The sequence below is a fragment of the Thamnophis elegans genome, chromosome 14 (genome assembly GCF_009769535.1).
Source record: "Thamnophis elegans isolate rThaEle1 chromosome 14, rThaEle1.pri, whole genome shotgun sequence".
Taxonomy (NCBI): Eukaryota; Metazoa; Chordata; class Lepidosauria; order Squamata; family Colubridae; genus Thamnophis; species Thamnophis elegans.
In genome coordinates, this window is record NC_045554.1 from 36251708 (window position 1) to 36274430 (window position 22723).

Genomic DNA, 22723 nt, shown 5'->3' on the forward strand with positions numbered 1-22723 from the left:
AGCCATGAGGTGACCATGCTCGCTGCTTTCTGCACCTCAAAAATAATAAGACCTCCCAAAAAATAAGGCCAAGTGCTTATTTCAGAGGTCAAAAGAAAATAAGATCCTGTCTTATTTTGGGGGGAAACACGGTACCTAGACACAAGAATCTAGTCAACTAATGATCAGTGGTAAATTGGTGCTAGGTAAGGAATGGGCTTGCGTGTCTTGTGGCAATGCAATGACTCTAAACCGATGACATGTTTTACTCCGCCCTCCAGTTTTGCCTCCTCTTCTACTACTACAGTACTTCAAAAAAACATGTACTTAATTTGTTGTAGCCCCACTCACGTTTGCACCAAAATCTGTCCACTCTGTAGCCCTTGGCCACTAGAAGGTTATTACCTTGAAAGCCCTTCATGGCATGAGTCCAGACTATCTGAGAAAGCATCTCCCGCCAATGGGATTGGCCTGCCCTTCCACACTGGCAGAAGGGGCATGCTGCGGACCCCACCAGTCAAGGGATTTCGGCTGGCAGGGACCAAGAGAAGAGTCTTTTCTGGCGTGGCTCCTGTTCTTTGGAACGTTGTGCCCCCCAAGGCGAGATCCACACCCACTCTTTTAGTCTTCCAGAAGGACCTGAAGACCTGACTCTGCCAGTGGCCTGGGGCCCAGGGATGGGATTCAGCCGGTTTGGACCAGTTCAGGCGAACTGGTAGCTCCGGCCATCAGCTGAGAACGAACCGGTTTGCTCTGATGATCAAGCAGCTCGCCCCTGCACTCTCCTGACCTATATTCCCCTTTCTGAAACCCAGCTGATAGGCGTGGCAGAGAGGATTGTCTCAGCTGTTTTACTCACCGGGACTGCAGTAGAAGGTAAATATTCAAACTTAATGAGTGCGCTTTGCGTGCGCTCAGCAAACTGGTTGTTACACCGATTGAATCCCACCATTGCTGGGGCCCCAGCTGGAGTTCCTCACACTGGAGGTGATTAACAGAGTAAGAGAAGATCCCACCATCCTCCATGTGCATCTTGCACCTTTTCCCCCATCTTTTAATTGCATATTATTATTATTATTATTATTATTATTATTATTATTATTATTATTTTGTTTTGCTGACTTTTAATGTTTGTAAACCACTCAGTCATCTCTAGGCAAAATGGGCAACATACATGTCAAAGAAGGAAGGAAAGAAAAGGAAAGGAAGGAAAGAAAAGGAAAGGAAGGGAAGGAGGAAGGAAGGAAAGGACAGGAAAGGAAGGAAGGGAAGGGAAGGAAGGAGACAGAAAGAGGAAAAGATAGACTTCCTGTGGGAGGAGCCTGTCGCCGAGGAGCTCAACGGAGCCCCTCTTAGAGTACTGGTCTGTATATCTAATTAAGATCAATAGATATCATCCCTTTCTGGCAGAAAGGGACAGGCAGAAGCTCAGGTGTTAGGATTTATTCGTAGTTCACAGCCCTTTTCCTTTTTTTTTTGGGCTGCGAACGGAGAATAGACCCAGCGTAACTGAGCTCTTATCTCCAGCCAGTTCTTCGCAGCTGCCTTTTTGCAGCCCTAGACAGCCGACTCCCACACTCAGGACAATGATAAATTGTTTTTAAGATAATACGAGCGGGTCTCACTTCTGTGATGTGTTTTTTTTTTTTAACTATCTAAACACCAGCCTTGTTCTTCCTTTGAACTTCTCTGCGCAATTGGGATACAAAATGGCGTTTTTACTGTGTTGGTGATTGAAGACGTAATTAACTGGCTTTATTTCCCCGGAGACTGCTACTCATTAATGAGCAAAATCTACAAATAATTTATGGAGAACTGACCAGCTGAAGACACTGTTTATCTGTCTATTCTCAGATTTTATCTATAATGTCTCCCAGGTCTAAACAGGCAAAAAAATCCTCCCCCCTTGTGCTTAAAGAACTTGTTACCAAATCGCTGCCTTTGTCTCCTACGCCATCTACTGGAGATTCTTTGACACAGGAGCTTCTCTTTCAAATAATTAATGACTTTAGAAAAGAAATTAAAGAATTTGTGTTGGATTTATGCGATAAAATACAGACCAAAATTGCCCAGATAAATGCGAATATGTTTGAAGTCACGTCTACTTTAACAGATTATATTGAAGAAATGGAGACGAAATTGGAAACTTTGGAGGGGGCTAATTTTAATTTGACTTCTAATATCCAAGCATTACAACAAGAGATTACAGATACTCAAACACAACTTACAATGATAAATTATAACAGAAAGGCGTCTGCAATAAGAGTTAGAGGACTGCCCGAAAAGAAAGGAGAGAACTTGAAACAGACGTTTGTAGAAGCTTTCAGCCAAGCGGTGGGAGGTCCGGGACTCAATTTTGATTGGAATATTCGAAAAATCTATCGCCAGAATTCGCGTGTAGCAGAGCAACGACAGCTTCCAAGAGACATAATTATATACTTTTTCACAAGAGAATCCAGAAATGCGATTACTCAAAAATTTTACAATAACAGGCTCCGAATAGATGGCCATGATTTGTTTGTCTTTAAAGAGATCCCGCTCCAGATGCTGCAAGCAAGGAGAGGTTATACTTTTTTAACCCAAGAACTTAGAAATCGTCAAATAAAGTATAAATGGGAAGCTCCAGTTGGAATCACAGTTACATTTGAAAATCAAAGATTTCGTATTAATTCTGTTTCGGAAGCTCGGGACTTTTATTATAAAACTCTGAAGGCGGGGCTTCTTGACTCACTCGGAAGCGCGGAAGGACAAGGTGAAGGAAAGATAAGCAGCAAGTCACTTGGTTACAAGAAGGAGGGAGTTGTTCTCCCCCTACTGGAGAGGCAGAAGAGCGGAAACTGAGGATTCAGTCATATTTTCAAAGCAGCGGGACACGTGGTTATAAGGCAGAGGGTTGCCTTTTCTTTCCGGAAGGGCAGAAGAGTAAAGAATATAGACCCAGCGACGTCTTTAAAATACTTTCTAAGCTTTTGGACTGATTAAAACTTTAGGATTTCTGTTTGGTATGAAATGGTAAAGCTGTGTACTGATGAGGAATGGAAAGAAGCATTGCTTATTCTAGACAGATATTATACGGGACTTTTACAAGACTTATTTGAATTTCAATCCAAACTGCGCATGAAGTGTTTTCTGTGAGGAAAGTGGGGACTAAGATTTATTTGAATTGCGGTTTGGGATGAATGGAGTTGGGAAGAGTGGGGCAGAAAGGAAGGTGGAGCGGGATATTGATGAAGGGATCTTGGGATTGAACGAACTGGTATGGATTTTGGGCACACATTTTACGAATTTACATGTCTGAAGTATAACATAAAAAGCTCAGGATTTTAAAGTGAAGAGCGAGATCCTAATCTTATGCAATTTGGGCTTGGGAGGAATGGAGACGTGAAACGAAGGATAGGAAGATGAGTAGCGAAAGTATGAAGATAAATTGATTTTTGTATAAACTAATATTTGAATATAAGGTTAAGAAAGGCTATCTGGAGAGTCTACAGGAAGATGGGGGTAAATATCAAAGAAGTAAGGGACGAGGACAAAATATAAATGGAATGATTCACATTGTTTAAATTTTAAGAATGATGGGAGGCTGAGCATAATGCAAAAGATTTTTCAATTTTTTTTTTCACTTTTTTGTTTTTGTTTTTTTTTCTTTTTCGGAGTGTTCTTTTTATTTTATTTTCATTATTATTGTTAATAAGATATTTTGAAGGTGAATGGTACTGAACTGTGCCGGGTGTGTGACCTGGGAAGTCGGAGGGGGTTAGGGAGGGGGGTTCATTGGGGGTGGGTGGGTGGGTGGAGATATAGTTTCAATATATAGAATAAGAAGAATACACTTGTATACTGTTGTTCCTTATCTTTTCTTTTTATTTTTCTCTTTTTTTTTCTTATTGCTTTTTAATAGAGAAATGCACCATAGTGAGAAGTAGAGGAAAGGAAGAGGGAGAAGTAAGGAGGGAGGAAGAGGGGAATGTAAGGAGGATGAGAGGGGAAGGAGGGTGAGGAAGGCGAGAAAGGAAGATAGGAGGGGAAAGGGAAGTAGGAGGGGTGATCGTTGGAGGGAGAAAGGAAAGTTGGAGGGGGAGAAGAAGGGGTGTATGAAAGTGATAGGTTGGGTTTATGAGTTGTGTTTAGGTTGGGGTTTGTTTTTTTTTTTTCTTACTATTATATTATTATTATTGCAAATATCCCGTATATAAGTGAATGTACAAAATTGAAAATGAAAATGAATAAAACATTTAATACAAAAAAAAAAAAAAAGAAATAAAACAAGAAAGAGGAAAAGATGGATGGATGGACGGGAGGGAAAGGAGGGAGGAAAGGAAGGAAGGAAAGGAAGGAGACAAAGAGGAAAGGATGGATGGATGGATGGAAGGAAGGAAAGGAAAAGAAAGGAAAGAAGGGAGGGAGGGAGGAAAGGAAGGAAGGAAGGAAAGGAAAGAGACAAAGAGGAAAGGATGGATGGGTGGAATGAAGGAAGGAAGGAAGGAAAGGAAAAGAAAGGAAAGAAGGGAGGGAGGGAGGAAAAGAAGGAAGGAAAGGAAGGAGACAGAAAGAGGAAAGGATGGATGGATGGAAGGAAAGGAAAGAAGGGAGGGAGGGAGGAAAGGAAGGAAGGGAAAGGAAGGAAGGAAAGAGACAGAAAGAGAAAAGGATGGATGGATGGAAGGAAGGAAGGAAAGAAGGAAGGAAGGGGAGGGAGGGAGAAAAGGAAGGAAAGGAAGGAGACAAAGAGGAAAGGATGGATGGAAGGAAGGAAAGGAAAAGAAAAGAAAGGAAAGAAGGGAGGGAGGGAGGAAAGGAAGCAAAGGAAGGAGACAGAAAGAGGAAAGGAGGGATGGATGGAAGAAAGCTTTTCACCATGAAAAGCCCCTTCCGGCATCTAATCCGCTTCAAAGCACCTGAGCAGAACTCACCACAAAGCCCAGCTTGCGGAATTCTTTAGCACAAAGCGAGTGTCGACGCTCGGTGTTGTAGCTGCCAGCGGAAGACTCGTTCTCGGACACAAAGGCAGCATGGCGCAAAGACTGGAGCAGGTCCCGTTGTTCCTGCACATCAAAAATAAGCAGATGTTCCAGTCGGCGGAGGAGGAAGGCAACTGACCCCAAGGCACCCAACAAACAACCCCTGAAGGGGAACTCAAGACAAGGGAAGAGACCTGGGAATAGGGGTCCATGGGGGCCCTCATCCGACGCTCCAGGAGGTTGAGTGTGAGCGACTGCAGGACGTAGAGGTAGTGAGCCATCTCATCCGCAATCGGGTCCGAAGCGTGGACAATGTTCTGAAGGGGAGTCCAAGACAGGCACAAATATGACTCTACCCCATCATCCCCCTTGGGAGCAAGCATCTCCTTTCCTAATGTAGGGCGCAGCAAGGACCAACGTGCCTCTCTACAGAGGTGAAAGCGTTACGCCCAGAAGCGGCAGGTGAGGATCGAGCACAGAGACCCTCTCAAAGTTAAGACTTGGCAGCCAAGGTGGGAAGAAGCAAAGAAGCTCGGGGGACGGAAACGGAAGATGCCACCTCCATGCCCACCTTGTGGATAAATTGCCGGAGGTTCTTCTCCCCTAGATAGTCCATCATCTCCTAGAAATGGAAAGCAGGCAGTGAGACAACCCTACCACCTTCTCTACCAGGCCATCCTTCTCTAGCAGGTTGGCTGGGCAGACTTTATGCAAATATGGGCAAAGGTAAATCTAAAGATAGGAGACTTAGAAAGTCTGCTTTACCCTTCTTTCTGCCTCGCCAGCATTGAGGAGGAGAGCAATCAGGAGCGCCATAGCTTTGAGCTGCAGCTGTGTGTTCATTCTAATACAGAGGGGGGGGGGGGAGAAAGCCAGAAGTTAGACTACATCTTACACCAGGAGGTTAGAGGAGCACAGAGGCTCACAAGGTTAGGAAGCTGGGTTTGAGGTTAGCAAGGCCGTGTTTGAGACCCAAGCACTGCCGTGGGGTGGGAATGGGCTCCCGTCCTTCACTTCAGCTTCTGCCATGGACAGGAAAGGAGGCCACACCCCAGGCGTCCCCAGGCAATGGCAGTATCACCAGCTAATCCAGTGATGGCTAACCTTTTTGTCCAGGCGTGCCAAAATTGCACGTACACACGTGCCCACAGCCACAATGTGATGCACCCCGTCCCCCCCTGCGCAAGCACACGACACCCCCATATGCTCCCCCCTCCGGTGAATGTGCGTGACACACACACACCCTCGCACTTGTGCCTGACTCCCCAGGCCCTGTTCTGGGCCTCGCAGGTCTCCCTGAAGCCTCCTGGGACCAAAAATGAGGCACGGAGTGTCCCCTACACCCGACATGTGTGAATGACCCCTCCGGCCCCATCCGTGCAGGCGCTCGGATCTCCCATATGTGCAGAATCCCGAAAGTCAGCTGGCGGGTGGGAGGCCCGCGCATGCATGCTGGAGCTGAGCTGGGCGACGGCTCATGTGCCCACGGGGGGGGGGGGGAATGTCCACGTGCCATCTGTGGCACGCTTGCCATAGGTTCGCCATGGCGGAGCTAATCCTTTCAACCTGAAAGCACCGTGGGGCTTCCGACACGAGTGCGATGCTACCGGAAGGCTTGGGTTTCCCCATAACCTCCATGAGCCTCACCAAGGATTCTCAACGTGATCACTAAGAGATTCCCTTACTTCCCAAGGCAGCATGATGACGCTGGGAGGGCCTTAACATTACCATCGCCCACTTGAGAGAGGGATCAGCACACTGCAGCTGGTGGAAATCCCAATTTTGGGGCATGTAACTCCCACAAATACCGTATTTTTCAGAGTGTAAGACACACCTTTTTCCCTCAAAAAAAAAGGCTGAAAATCTGGGTGTGTCTTATACACTGAATACAGCATTTTTTTGCCTCCAGAATTAATTTAATTTAATTTATTAGATTTATAGGCCGCCCAATCCCGGAGGACTCCGGGCGGCTTACACAGAACAAGAAAAGAAAAACAAACAAAAAATAGAAATAAAAAATTTAAAAATTCTCCAACACGCATACGTTCAAATTGGGGCTGGACCCTACATAATAAGGTCAACAGCCCCAGGCCTGCCGGAACAGCCAGGTTTTAACAGCTTTTCTGAAGGCCATGAGGGTGGGTGAGGTCCGGACCTCTGGGGGCAGCTGATTCGGGTCGGAGCAGCCACAGAGAAGGCCTTCCTCCAAGGCCCCGCCAGCCGGCTCTGTCACTGCCCCCTTCACCAAAATGGCCGTGCAGAGCCTTTAAGAGGCTTATGGAGTGCTCCTGGGGGCTGGGAGGGCAGAAATGAGCAAAATACGGACCAGTTTTTGCTCGTTTTTGCGCCCAAGGCTCCCAGGAGCATTCTACAAGCCTCCTAAAGGCTATGCATGCCCTTTTTTTGACCAAAAAACAGGCCCGTTTTCATGAAAACGGATCATTGTGGGGAGGTCTGCAGAGTGCAAACACTTTTTTAAAAAAAATTGCCTCTTCAAAATCTTGCTGCGTCTTATACTCCGGTGCATCTTATACTCCGAAAAATATGGCGGTTTTTTTTGGGGGGGGAGGGGTGTGTGGTGTTGGAAACCCCACATCTGGGAGATGGTAATGATCCCAAAACTGCAGGTGATTGACAGATGTGGATACACCATCAGCAGTCCCTCTCTACAGGCAGAATGCTTGAACGTCGCAGCCGTAACCTTAAAATGCTGCATTTCGTTCTGCAATTTTTTGTGTGTGACTTCTCCCCACTTCTGCCAGTAAATGAGACCCACTGCTGGGAAACAATAGGACCCTTTGCGAATCTTGTGGGTTGTGGGGTTTTTTGGAGGTTGGACTGCTGGAAATCTGCTCCTTACGGTTCATCCTATGCTTACACTTGCAAGAGGGCAATGAGGCGATCCAAAGTCACTTGTTGCTTGACCAGCTCAAAAAGAGCCCGACTGGTGGGCACCATGTTCTCCAAGATGGCCAAGGAAATCTGCTGGATAGAAGCATCCAGGGGACTGATATTGATGTAACTCACAATCTACAGCAAAGAACAGATGACAGATCATTAAGACAAATTGAGAGGGATTGATACCTTCGTTCACTTAGTTGCTCTGATTCTTTCCTTCTTTGCAACAATAAGAGTTGTAATTTTCTACCACGGCTGGCACTCAATCGTGAATGATATCTACTCATTTTTTTAAAAATTGACATATTTGCTGTGAAAATAACTACGGACCCCTCACATCCTGGACATAAATTGTTTCAACTCCCACCCTCAAAACAACGCTGTAGGGCACTGCACACCAGAACAACTAAACACAAGGACTGTTTTTCCCCGAATGCCATCACTCTGCTTAACAACTAATTCCCACAACACTGTCAAACAATTTACTAAGACTGTATTACTATGATTCTTCTGGTATCTGTCTTTTCCCCTCTTATGGTTATAATTATGTTGCTTGTATCTTTCAATTTATATTGTTTTTATTTGTTTACTAGTATGATTTGATTGCTTATTTAGTAACCTTGACTATCACTAAGTGTTGTATCTTTTTATTCTTAATGAATGTATTTTATTCTCCTTATGTACACTGAGAGCATCTGCACCAAAGAGAAAATCCTTGTGTGTTCAATCACATTTGGCCAATAAAGAATTCTATTCTATTCTATTCCATTCAATTCTCTTCCATTCCCTAATCTATTCTATTTCATTATATTGTATTCCATTCCATTCAATTCCATTATCTATTCTATTCCATTCAATTCTCTTCCATTCCATAATCTAATCTATTTCATTCTATTCTCTTCCATTCCATTATCTATTCTATTCCATTCCATTCCATACTCTATTCTATTTCATTCTATTCTATTCCATTCCATTATCTATTCTATTCCATTCCATTCCCTATTCTATTCTATTTCATTCTATTCTATTCCATTGCATTATCTATTCTATTCTATTCCATTCCATTCAATTCTCTTCCATTCCCTATTCTATTCTATTTCATTCTATTCTATTCAATTTCATTCCATTATTCTATTCCATTCAATTCTCTTCCATTCCCTAATCTAATCTATTTCATTCTATTCTATTCCATTCCATTATCTATTCTATTCCATTCCCTATTCTATTCTATTTCATTCTATTCTATTCCATTCCATTATCTATCCTATCCTATCCTATCCTATCCTATTGGTCAAATCCCTTGGGCAGCTTTTGTATAAGCTAAGCAGGAAGTCATCTGACAAACAGTTGTGACAAATCGTTTTCTTGCTTTGAAGCCACCGCAGTCTTGATTCTTAAGCATCACAGAGTCTGTGAACACTGAGAAATTCTCAGCAAACGATGTGATCTAGAAAATTAGATCGCTCCTGGAAATATACAGTTTCTGTTTGGCTTCCATTGAATTAATCCTGGAAAACATCAAGTTAATTATTCCAGAACTTGACTAGGCACACTGATCCTTGCTAAAGAAATGTTGGTAAGCTTCTCTACTCCTGGAAGTGGATCTAAGATACGCTTAAAGGATCCTTTAGCTGCCTGTGATCTTCCTGTAGGATTCCCACATCACTTCCCATCTCAAAGTCTTTCCGTCTTTTGTGTCAGCCAAACCACAACAGTGATAATTCAAAAGGGGGGGGGGATCAACACATAATAGTTAATTGAAGTAAAATTCCTTGGCACATGTTGCATAACGTGACTTTAAGTGCCCCATTTTACAGTGAAAGATGGAGCTTTTAAAAAAGCTTTCCTGTGCTACTTACTTTGACACGTTTACGGTGCTTTTCTAAATGCTTAAGATTTACAACTCACTTTGTAAACACACCAATAAGATATGGTTAACTGGATAGATCAGAAGATAGATCCACAGATAGATGGATGTAGTCAGCCACTGTTCCTAGGTGTGATTCGGAAACAGTCTTGAAAATAAATTTGATGCTTAAGAGAGGGGTTTTGTAATACACTAACTTCCTCTTCACTCATTTTAAAAGAAAGAAGAGATAGGAAGAAGAGGGAGGTGTGTGTGTGTGAGAGAGAGACAGAGACACAAAGAGAGACAGACAGAGACAGACAGAGAGAAAGAGACAAAGAAAGACGCACAGAGAGAGACAGAGAGAGACAGAGACAGAAAGAGAAAGAGAAGAGGGATCTTATAAACGCAAAAAGAAACGTCTGTGAAGTCCACATTGCCAAACTTGATTTTGCACCTCCACTAAATCCTGACCATCTTCTGAAGAGAAATCTAGAAGCCAGATGTTCTGGAAAAACAGGGCCTGCTTCCGTGTATCATGACCCTTACCTTTTTGATGAAAGTGGGGCTGAGGGTCTCCCAGGAAACAAAATCATGTTCCATCAGCTCCACAAAGGCCTTCAGGGTATACGCCAGAACCTCCCCTGTACTGGAGTAACAGACAGCAAACAGGGTAAGAGCCAAAGGGCGGGTGGAAGACTCAGACCCAGAAACCATAGGAAGGATGCATTAGAGGAACCTGGGAGGAGAGAGAAGGGACAAACGAGAAGAAGAAGAAAAAGGAAATGTCTCCATAAAAGCCAACATCCCCGGGGAGGGAAAAAAGGCCAAGGAAGCAGAAAGAGATGTGGCGGACTACTCTAAGGAAAAACTCAAGGGTCATCACAATACTGTTGTTGTTGAGAAATGCTTGCTGTATTATAAGTGTGTACCAGTGGTGGGATATGACCGGTATGCCTCGGTACGGGCATACCGGTGCCTGCTGGGAGTACCAGGTACCGTTCCAGTACAGTGCTCCGGAGGGTGCACCCGCCCGCCTGCCGTCCTTACCTGTATTTGAACCGATCGGGACTTCTGCGCATGTGCACACAGAGCGTATAGTTCCTGCACAATACTCCGCTGAGCAGCTGGAGTGTTGCGGGCGATAAGTACGCATGCACGCATGCATGTGGTGGATGCTCGGCCCCATTGCAACGGGATCTGGAACTCACCACTGGTGTGTACCTTTTGCATAACTCACTCTAGTCACAGGGGAGAGTTGGATCCCTGAAACTTATGATTATTCATTCACAACTTCAGGTTATAAAGAGAAAACGGAGGAAACTTCGTGGAGAAGAGAGCTAAGATGCACAATTTTCACGAAACCCCAAATGGATTGGCGCCTCCTTCCTGGAACTCAATTGGACGGGCAGTTCCTTTTATCCGTAAGGATTATTGGCTGACGGTGGCACCCAGTGGTGGGATTTACTTAAGTTTGCCACTGGTTCGCAAATGTGAGCCTGTACAGGTTCCGTGCCTTCTGTACATGTGCTTTGCTGGTGCAGGTGGCATGCATGCATTTGCATGGCGTTGAAAACAAGGTTACCTTGGAGGTTTTGGAGCCAGGTGAACTCAATAAAAAATGGGGGGTCCAGCATGAAAATTGTGGACAAAGCCACATGAAAACCAAAACATTTTGGGGGGAAGGGAAATGTGCAACCTGTTCTCCATGGAGGTAAAGCTTAAAAACCAGCGGAGTTCTTAACATCGCAGCCATTTTCATGTTTCACTTGGCTCCAGGAATCGCCTTCAGGGCATTGCTGTAGAGCAGATTCCATTTGTATGCCATGGATTGTCTACCCCATAGCTACCTGAGGACAGAGGTGGGTTTCACATAATTTTACCCCCAGTTCGCTGTGCACTGAAAACTCAAGTGCACGCACACCTTCCATGCAGGCGTTTGCTCACACAAGAGGCTTCCACACATGCGTGCGGCTTAGAAAACGTGGCTAAAAAGGACATTATAGCGCCAGGGCAAGAGCAGGCCCATCCCCACCCTCAAGTCACCACTGCCAGTTCGCCTAAACCAGTGGTTCTCAACCTGTGGGTTGGGGCCCCTTTGGGGGGGGGGGTCGAACGACCCTTTCACAGGGGTCGCCCAAGACCATCGGAAAACACATATTTTCGATGGTCTTAGGAACCGAGACACCAATTTGATGGTTGGGGGTCACCACAACATGTGGAACTGTATTAAAGGGTCGCGGCATTGGGATGGTTGAGAACCACTGGCCTAAACCGATACGAACCGGCTGAATACTACCACTGCTTGAGGAGCTGCAGAAAATATCCTAGAAAGAGGTGAAAAGGCAAACTCATGCCAAAAGCAGCAGTGAAGCACCCTTCCGCCTTGAAGATACTCACTTATTATCTTCTTCCACAATCAGGAAGAGCTGATTAAGGCCATTTCTGCTAATAAACTCCTGGGCAAAGGCCACATCCCGCGACAGGCTTGCCAACTTCTTCAAAGAATTGGTCTTCACGTCCACACTGTTGCTTTGAATACCCCCATGCAACTTTGCTGCCTCTTGATCCTGCCAGGGGATATTTGGGGGAAATCAAAGAGGATGATTTAGCCACGCTTGGAATATTGTTGCATTCAGTTCTGGTCATGTTGCTCAGAAAGGAACAGGTTCAGAAGAGAAAGGGGAAAAAAAGCCATCAAAATGGAAGGCCCACCCACATTGAGGAAGTAAAATAGCCCTCGACTTACAACAGTTCATTTAATGACCACTAGAATGGCACTGGGAAACAGTGACTTAATGACCTTTTTCAGTGGTGGGTTTCAACAAATTTTGGAACCTACTCTGTGGCTGTGGCCTCCTTTATGGGAGTGGCTTGCCGGCCATGTGACCTGATGGGAGTGGCTTGCCGGCCATGTGTTTTCTTTCTTTCTCTTTCTCTCTTTCTTTCCTTCCTTTTGTCTCTCTGTTCCTTTTTTCTTTCATCTCTCTCTCACTCTTTTTCTTTCTTTTTTCTTTATTTATTTCTTCCTTTCTTTCTCTCTCTCTCTCTCTCTCTGTCAGTCTGTCTGTCTGTCTCTCTGTGTGTGTAGCAGTGGTGGGTTTCAAAATTTTTAGAACCTCTTCTGTAGGTGTGGCCTGCTTTCCGGGTCCACTGGTAGAACCTCTGGTAGATTTGACAAACCGGTTCTACCGAATAGGTGCAAACTGGTAGGAACCCACCTCTGACCTTTTTTCACACTTATGATCGTTGGTTCCCCATGGTCTTGTGATCAAAATTCAGACCTTTGGCATCTGTCTCGTATTTACGACGGTTGCAGGGCCCGGGGATCACGTTGAACCCCTTTTGCGACCTTCTGACAAGCAAAATCAATGGGGAAGCCAAGATCCACTTACCCACCCGCGTGACTAACTTAGCAATTGCAGTGATTCGCTTAACAACGGTGGCAAGGACGGTTGTAAATTGCGGCAAAATGTATTGAACAACTGTCTCGCTTAGCAACACCAGTTTGGGGCTCAGTTGTGGTCGCAAGTCGAGAACTACCGCGTTTCCCCCCAAAATTAGACTGGGTCTTATATTATTATTTTTTTGCTCCAAAAGACGCATTCGGGCTTATTTTCTGGTTACATTTTATTTTCGGGAAAATGCGGCACTAATTGCATCCGTCCAGCTGACGATCTTAATCGGCGCTTATTTTGGGGGTAGGGCATATATAACCAGCATCTTGAAAAATCATCCTAGGGTTTATTTTCCTGTTGGGTCTAATTTTGGGGGAAACAGGCTACCTATACTGATGGCTATTTTATGGCATGGAGTGGGGGGGAAACGCAAAGGCTTTTTTTTTTAATTGAATTTTTTTGAAAAAAAAAAGGCTTTTACAAATATTTACCTCCCCTCCCCCCCTCCCAACCAAACCCAATCCCCCCCTCAACCTCCCCCCCCCCGACTTCCCAGAACAAATACAGAGTATAAATCTTTAACAAAGATTTTCTAAAATAAACTTAAAGAAAGTTAGTATCATCTTTCATTTGAGCTTTAACTCCTCTTTTGTTAGGCTAACTCTAAACAGATTATATCATTCCTTGTTTCTTCAGTCATAAACTATCTGGAATTTCTTAGTCTCGTATTTATTTTGAATATAGTCAATCCATCTTCTCCACTCCAGTTTATATTTCTCATTTGAGTGGTCCTTGAGATATGCTGATATAAAACGCAAAGGCGTTTTATAAGGTTTTCTAAAATAATGTATGGAAAGAGGGGTAACTCAGCTCTTCCCACAGAATCAAAATCCTTGTTGATCCAATGAACGGCAATTATTGAATGCCACTAAAAGAGCATTTATCCACGCTGCCAGGTTAACTGCAGAGCACAATCAAGGAAGGAGGATTCTTTAAATGAGTTGAAACAACAAGAAATAAGCCTCCGATTACAAAAAGCATGAGAAGCGAGATAGGAATCCCCCAGCCCTCCTTTTATTGGTGAGCTCATGAAGCCCAGGAAGGTCTCCTCGGATGCTTCTGGATTTCTTTTTCCCAATTTGTTTGCACATCCCTCAGGCTGAAAATCCCGGTGGGTGTGATAAGTCCGTAGCAAGCTGCCTTATCTGCTGATAAAGTGTTTACAGATCCTCTTCCTTTTTTCCTCTCTCAATATCAGCACAACCTCTAGTTACGGTATATATATATATATTTGCATCACATTTGGGGGAATCGTAGGAAGGTAGGACGCAGTGGCTCAGTGGCTAAGATGCCGAGCTTGTCGATTTGAAAATCTGGCAGTTCAAATCCCTAGTGCCGCGTAGCGGGGTGAGCTCCCGTGACTTGTCGCAGCTTCTGCCAACGTAGCAGTTCGAAAGCATGTAAAAAAATGCAAGTAGAAAAATAGGGACCACCTCTGGTGGGAAGGGAACAGCATTTACTCATGCCAGCCACATGACTACGAAGACATCTTCGGACAGCGCTGACTCTTTGGCTCTGAAACGGAGACGAGCACTGCCCCCTAGAGTCAGGAATGACTAGCACATCTGTGCGAGGGGAACCTTTACCTTAGGTAAGTTATGCATTTGCATCAAGGTGATTTACCCCACCCAAAAAATAACTAAATGAAATCAAGAATTGACTCAAGGCAACAGCAAAAGTTACATCAAAGCAACTGCTGCTGAGTTCACATTTTTCAGATGTGTAGGGAGGGCAAGTCCTAAGATTCCCAACGAACACATCTGGAGGGATCTAGATTGAGGAAAGCCGTGTCAAAACATCAAAAGGAACACAACCGCAGCTCATCTCGTTGCTGCTTCTGTGATCCGCCTTTGAAATGGGCATAAGAATATTTTGCTGCTAAGCCCTGGAACCTTAAACAGCAAGGATTGTGAAATTTAGCCAGAGTAGCAAAAAGAAAAAGCAATCAAAAAGTATTGATATAAATAGAAGGCAAAAATAGTATCCAGGATGTGGGTGGGTTTTTTTTAAAAGCGTTCTTTAGCAAGTCACTATTTACTTTCCTATGAATTTCCTCCAAATAAGGAAGAAAGAAGCAGTCGGAATATGTGTTAAGAGCTACCGTGACAAGAAATTAATGGTCTTTGGCCATCAACATTCTCTATCCAATCATTAAAAATAAAAAATGAAAATCAATGGAGGAAATTGCATGATTTTACAATAAAAGCCTCATGTGAAAGTATCCTTTTTTTTTCTTTTTCGTTTTATGATGTCTTGCTTCGGGGTGGGATCAGGACGATTGAGCTGAGCATTCACTGGCCGGATGCCCTTCCTGACACCTACATGGAGTTCACAGCAGATATTTTCTCTTTGTGCCCAGATAGAGAAACATTCGTCACTGCCTTGGATTGAACTCTCAACCTTCCGAGTGGGAAGCAAGCGTCTGAAAGTTCGCTCTGAAAGTATTTTATAACACAACGATAAAACGTTCTCGTTTCCTGTATTTGCAAAAAGTAAAATAAAATAATGCATCATCACCCTAAGGATGTGCGTAAATGGAGGAGCCAGCAGGATGCAAAGGGGTTATCTCGTTTTGTTCTAATGATTAGTCTGCAATATTTGCAAGATGACAAAAGCCCAATATATATTGAAAATAATGGGGGGAAAGCATGCAGAAATCACGTGCTTGCAATCTACAGCTTCTATAATAGACGTTGTCCTTGAGCAAAGATAAAATTCGGAATGCTTTCCTGTTTACAGTAGGACCTACCGGAGCAGTTGTCAACTGCAGGATGCTCCCATTCTTAATTTCTCCACGGTTCTAACAAAACAACACAAGAAAAAAATTGCATAGTCAAAATCTCAAAATACTGAATAAAAGCAATCAAAGATGAACTGGGGAGGAAAAAGTTCAAATCAATCTTCCAAATTTCTATCTTGCTAACATTTTAACTAGCCTTCTAGGAGAACTGAAAAATAAAAGGCAGGGAAAATTGTTTTACTTATGGTAATCATTCAATGTCCATCTTTTTTTTTTCCTGGCCAGGCAAGGAATCTGCTTCCTTGCAGGTGTTGTACCCCCCCACCACCACCACCAGTGGCTAGCGGAGCTGGCAGCAGATTCAGACAGTGAGGAGGTTGGGGAGGAATATGGGCCAGTCCTGGAGTCTGGGGAAGGCTCTGAGGAGGGCTCTGTGTTGGAGGCAGAGAGGGGGCCAGGGCCATATGACAGTTATCAGCTGCTTCAGAGTCAGACATCTGCATGAGGCAGATGAACAGCTGGAGCCTGTTCCCAGTGTGCGCATGTGCAGAGTTGCCAGACGAAGAGAACAGCTAAAGAACAGGGGTTGACTTGGGGGTGAAGCCACAGGTGGACCATGAATGCCTCCCCCCCCCTCGAGGAAATAAAAGAGGAGTGAAAGGGGAGTGGAGTTTGCAGGAAACAATTAGTTCTCTTCATTGGTTTGTGACTCTCCGAGACTCTTTGCCAAGTATTGCAGATATCATCCTGGCAGCTCTCCAAGCCAGATAAGGTCTGTGACTATAAATCCTCCCTCGAAAGACTTTGCTGGATGTGAATGAGCAGAATTCACAGTAAATTAATAAAAGGGTTTTTTGTCGGGACAAGGTGTTTGCTTCCTGCTCTTGGGAAGCCTCGGTTAGAACAGCAGGCATTTTTTTAAAAACACCACTCATTCTCAAATCCACTCACCAGTTCTGTAATGTAGGCTTGCTGGCCATCCACGTATTGCAGAGCATAGCGCTCGGAATTATTCAGGTTCCACCTATGTTAGAGACAAACAATTGGAGTTTTGCCAGGGTACAGAGATTCCCCCCCCCCAAAAAAAAACCCCCAAAACAATTGGGTGTTTCAATCTCCCAGGAAAAAACCTGGATCTTCAAGGAGATAAATTGTCTGAATCATGCAAATGTTTCCTCTGCTACTCAACTAAGTTTTCTATAAGGTTTAATCAAACTCTGTGTTTACTTGAAAGGAACATGACCCTCACAAAAAAGGGAAGGGTGATGGAATTAAGGAGAAATTATACATGCCTATATTTGTGTATATACACATGCACACCCAGACTGGGGGTGTAAAATTCTGTGCAACAGCCTACTCAGCCTTTACCAGTTCCTAGAGATGGTTTCCTACCTCCATAAACATGTTGTGCAGGCAGCACACAAGGCTGTGTGTACAAACCAGAAGTCACACTCCAAAACAGGGAATAGTGAAGACAAAATAACTCTTCGTACTAATTGAACTAACTGCCAATTAAACTTCATTTCTTTTACCATGGGTTTCCAATTCGTAAAATTGATTCTTCTCTCCCTTGCAAATATGTAAAAGAGCTAGACAAGAACAGTTTTTCCCCAAATGCCATCACTCTGCTAAACAAATAATTCCCTCAACACTGTCAAACTATTTATTAAGTCTGCATTACTATTACTATTAATCTTCTCATCGTTTCTATCACCCATCTCCTCCCACTTATGACTTCAGGACTGTAACTTTGTTGCTTGTATCCTTACAATTTATATTGATTGTTTCTTAGTATGATTTGTTTGCTTATTTGTACCCTATGACTATCATTAAGTCTTGTACATTATGATTCATGATGAATGTATCTTGTCTTTTATTACAGAGAGAGCATATGCACCAAAGACAAATTCCTTGGGTGTCCAATCACATTTGGCCAGTGATGAAATTCATTTTTTTTTTACTACCGGTTCTGTGGGCATGGCTTGGTGGGCATGGCAGGGGAAGGATACGGCAAAATCTCCATTCCCTCCCCACTCCAGGGGAAGGATATTGCAAATCCCCATTTCCTCCCCATTCCTGGGGGAAGGATACGGCAAAATCTCCATTCCGACCCCACTCCGGAGTCAGCCAGAGGTGGTATTTGACGGTTCTCCGAACTACTCAAAATTTCTGCTACCGGTTCTCCAGAATACGTCAGAAACTGCTGAATTTCACCCCTGCGCTTGGCCAATAAAGAATTCTATTCATTCTATTCTATTCTTTCACAGATACAAATCACCTTCTCTTATCTAAAACACATCTAAAACATACGAAGAACGATATGATAGCACTGTTCTTATATCTAAGGGGTTTCCATAAAGGACAGGGAGTCATCTATTCTCCAAAGCATCGTGAAGGCAGGACAAGAAGCAATGGGTGGAAACTAATCAAGGAGAGAAGCAACTTAGAACTAAGGAGAAAATTCCCTCATAGTAAAACAACTTGCCTCCAGAAATTGTGAGGGCTCCAGTCCTGGAGGTTTTGAAGAAGAGACTGGACAAGCATTTGGCTGAAATGGTGTAGGGTTTCCTGCCTGAGCAGGGGATTGGACTAGAAGACCTCCAAGGTCCCTTCCAATTCTGTTGTTCTTTTATTATATGGACAAGTAAAGACCTTTAATTCCAGCAGGAGGATGGAAGAGAAGATAGAGAGGAAGAAAGAGTGAAAGGGAGTGAAGAGGAGGTGAAGGGGCAAACATCTGGATAAATGGCTGCTATCAGTAGTTTGGGGTCTTCGTTGATATATAGCCGTGCTTTTCAACTTTGACAACTTGAAGATGTGTTCAACATTCAAGTTTAAGAAAGCTAAAGTGTATTAATGAAACAGAAAGCAGGCAGATCTCCCATAACTTAAAGCAGGCGTGGGAAAAGGCAGTCAGTTTTTGCAAACATCTGGCAGCCAGCAGCAGCTTCCGTCCGAAACTGCCCTACGAATTAGTCTCAGACTTTTTCTGCTGATCTGCTACAAAAGCAAAAGCAAAAAAATAAATAAAAAGAACAGCTACTCACACTTCACAGACTTCTTTCACAACTGCTGACAGAGGTTTAGCCTGTAATTAAACATAAATGGCATGTTGAGGGTTTCCACATGATTTGAACCGTAAGCCGAGCCGGTGCACGGAGAATAAAATTGGGCACCTCTGAGCTGGCAACGATTCTTCCATGTGCCAAATGGGTTTTTTAAAAAAAGGATGTCAGGATCCTTTACCTGATTCAGTTCGATGAGCTGGGGAATCGCCCCCATCATCTGCACAGCGATTTTGACCACATCTTTGGAAGGTGGCATGGTCAGCCCTTCCCTAGGTTGACCGGGAGGTCCTTCCTGCGAAAGCATGCAGAGGTCCCTCATCACATATGCTATCCAGGCAAAGGAAAAATGTATTGCTAAGATAAAGGTAAAGGTTCCCCTTGCACCTATGTGCTAGTTGTTCCCGACTCTAAGGGGCAATGCTCATCTCCGTTTCAAAGCCGAAGAGCCAGCACTTTCGGAAGATGTCTCTGTGGTCATGTGGCTGGCATGACTAAACGCCAAAGGCGCACAGAACACTGTTACCTTCCCACCAAAGGTGGTCCCTATTTTTCTACTTGCATTTTTACGTGCTTTCAAACTACTAGGTTGGCAGAAGCTGGGACAAGAAATGGGAGCTCACTCAGTTATGTGGCACTAGGGATTCGAACCGCCGAACTTTCAAATTGACAAGCTCAGCATCTTAGCCACTGAGTCGCCGCGTCCCTTAAGATATTTTATATCTTAATTTAAGATATTTGATAACAATTTTGTTGCATGCATGATGTACAATGACAATAAAGCAGCGATGGGTTCCGTATCCTGTTGCAACCAGGATGATACAATGGGGCTGGGCGTATACCACATGCACGCACACCGCATGAGTACTGATCGCCAGTGATGCTCCAGCTACTCAGCGGAGCGTCACGTAGGCGCCGTACACTCTGTACGCGTAAGCCCCGATCGGCTCAAATACCAGTAAGGAGGATGGGCAGGTGGGTGGACCCTCCGGAGCACTGTACCGGATCGGTACCTGGTGCTCCCAGCAGGAACCGGTATGCCCGTACTGGGGTGTACCGGTCATATCCCACCACTGCAATAAAGGCTATACTATACTAAAAAGTCTGTAGAGATTCTCAGTCATCAGATTCAATTTGGGTTGAACACCCTTTGAAACCTCCAACTGTTTCAAGGACCCTCTAAAAGGATGCAAATGACCAGCTGTCTGCAAGGAGTATACATCCTTCCATTCCCCACCATCCAGACAGAGCTGAAGAAGCTTCTCGGATGAGAAGCAAAACGTCTTCAAAAGAAAAAACAAGAAAGTCCAGTTGCCTCCTGAAAAAGCACTTTTGGGACAACCTTGCCCTGGATGACTGAGACTCTCTACAGACTTTTAGCTATACAATTTGGGATCAACAGCCTTTGAATGGTGTGGGAGAAGGAATGGATTTCCAGAGGAAAAAGTGAAGACTATAGGAACCAGGAGCATCACTCAGGTGATCCTAAAGACACAGAAAAACTCCAAGTGGCCTCAATGACCCTCTAGAAGGATGCAAATGACCAGCTGTCTGCAAGGAGTGTATATCCTTCTCGTACTTCGTAATTTAATAAGCTTATATGCTTATATGCTTCTATTCCCCACCATCCTGTCAGAGCTGAAGAAGCAGGCTACTTCAGCTGACTGCAGTTCTGCAGTTCGGCTGTTCAAATCTCACCGGCTCAGGGTTGACTCAGCCTTCCATCCTTCCAAGGTGGGTAAAATGAGGACCTGGACTGTTGTTGGGGGCGATATGCTGACTCTGTAAACCGCTTAGAGAGGGCTGAAAGCCCTATGAAGCGGTATATAAGTCAAACTGCTATTGCTACTGCTATTGCTAGCTTCTTGGATAAGAAGCGAAACGTCTTTAAAGAAAAACAAGTAAGTCCAGATGCCTCCTGAAAAAGCACCTTTGGGACAACCCTGACCTGGATGACGGAGAATCTCTAGAGATTTCTCTCCCCTTGCATGGTTGAAGTGGGGTCGAGAGGCATGGTCAATGCGCCTTCCCTGACATAAGAGGCCCAATCCTGGGAAAAGACTCAGCTGCTTTAAAGAGTTGCTGACCAAACGTGATCGGGGTGCCTTTTTTTAAGAATCAAATTCGAAATGCTCCACAGCTTTACTTGCAAACCATCATTGCTCCCTTGTTCCCAGAACTTTGCATGCAACTTTGGGTGGGGGCGAAAAAAGAGAGAGGGGAGGAGGAAGAGGAAAAATCACTCAAAATCACATCTGTCTGACAGGCGCCACTGCAGAGAAGGATTTATTAGTCGGAAGGGGTGGAGAGTTAAGTAGAAACCCACAAATAGATCTAATTCTAGGAACAGACCCTTGCTTAATGATTAAAAGTAGAGTTTGTCATTTGGATGATTCAAGCCACTTCCTCTTAATCCCATGGAGAACTGGCTGGCGTGCTTGGCATTCTTCCACCCAGCGCCTTATGGAAGGCTGAGCCATCACTGAACACTTTTAGTTTTTGGAAAAGTTTATTATTTTTCTTACTCATGCATACATACATTTCACAAATATACATTTCTCATAAATATTATTAGTGTTATACATTATCCTTTAACATTTATAAATTCCATTCTTCCCCTAAAAATATAGTAATGTATTCGAGATTGCTTTCCTGCCATCCCGTACAGTACATCCATCTTATATTACAGCCATCACTGAATACTTAAAAAAAACACCTCAATTATCTTTAAAAAAATTCAATTAACTTAAAAAAATCTCAACTTGAAAAAAAATCTCAATTAACTTTTAAAAAATCTCAATTAAAAAAATCTCAATTAACTTTTAAAAAATCTCAATTAACTTTAAAAAAATCTCAATTAACTTTAAAAAAATCTCAATTAACTTAAAAAAAATCTCAACTTGAAAAAAAATCTCAATTAACTTTTAAAAAATCTCAATTAAAAAATCTCAATTAACTTTTAAAAAATCTCAATTAACTTTAAAAAAATCTCAATTAACTTAAAAAAAATCTCAATTAAAAAAATCTCAATTACTTTTAAAAAATCTCAATTAAAAAAATCTCAATTAACTTTTAAAAAATCTCAATTAACTTTAAAAAAATCTCAATTAACTTAAAAAAAATCTCAACTAATTTTTAAAAATCTCAATAAATTTTTTAAAAAATCTCAATCAACTTTAAAATCCAGCACTTAAATTAAAAATGCATGCAATCCCTTTGACCCTCAACCCTGTTCAAAACTTACACACCCAAACACACCCCAAAACCCCTTAGTCGATCTCAATTTACTCAAACTTAATCTCAATTAACTTTTTAAAAAATCTCAATTACTTTAAAAAACCTCTCTTTTTTTAAAAAAATCCAGCACTTAAATTAAAAAATGCATGCAATCCCTTTGACCCTCACCCTGTTCAAAACTCTTTCTCTCTCCCTCTCTTTTCTCTCTCTCTCTCTCTCTCTCACACACACACACACACACACACACCTCCTTTAGCTCACCTTTTAGTTCTTGCAAGCGCTCACCTTGGACGTTTCCAGCCCAGGCTACCTCGCAGGGCTCCACGGGTGACTTGAGAGCAGCCGGGCGCTTCGCGGGGAAGGAAAGCTGAGTTAGCAAAAACAGAGAGAGAGAGAGAGAACCGATGCCCGCTTTCGATTCCTCCCCGTCTTACCGGGACGAAAAGAGGAGCAAAACTTCGGAGGGAAGCCAGACCTTGCCAGGAGGAGCCGAAAAACTTCAAAGCCTGCCCGATCTCGCTTTTTTTTTTTGCCCACCC

General features: G+C 43.5%; 1 protein-coding gene across 5 annotated transcripts in view; it reads right to left on the reverse strand.

Moving 5' to 3' along the window:
- Window positions 1-22723, reverse strand: part of ELMO3 (engulfment and cell motility 3) — a 37868-nt gene that overhangs the window by 14782 nt on the left and 363 nt on the right. Inside the window, exons 1-13 of one of the 5 annotated variants that reach the window (XM_032230898.1) lie at window positions 22619-22716; window positions 22446-22533; window positions 19129-19242; window positions 18930-18970; window positions 16834-16906; window positions 15892-15942; window positions 12085-12254; window positions 10234-10333; window positions 7819-7970; window positions 5706-5784; window positions 5512-5562; window positions 5135-5257; window positions 4893-5024 (exon numbers count right to left, since the gene is read on the reverse strand). In XM_032230898.1, the coding sequence (XP_032086789.1) occupies window positions 4893-5024; window positions 5135-5257; window positions 5512-5562; window positions 5706-5784; window positions 7819-7970; window positions 10234-10333; window positions 12085-12254; window positions 15892-15942; window positions 16834-16906; window positions 18930-18970; window positions 19129-19206 (1050 nt within the window). In that variant the 5' untranslated portion in view covers window positions 19207-19242; window positions 22446-22533; window positions 22619-22716. Of the gene's footprint in view, window positions 1-4892; window positions 5025-5134; window positions 5258-5511; window positions 5563-5705; window positions 5785-7818; window positions 7971-10233; window positions 10334-12084; window positions 12255-15891; window positions 15943-16833; window positions 16907-18929; window positions 18971-19128; window positions 19243-22445; window positions 22552-22618; window positions 22717-22723 lie in introns of those variants that run through there. The other 4 variants (XM_032230900.1, XM_032230897.1, XM_032230899.1 and 1 more) reach the window with 4 other exon arrangements.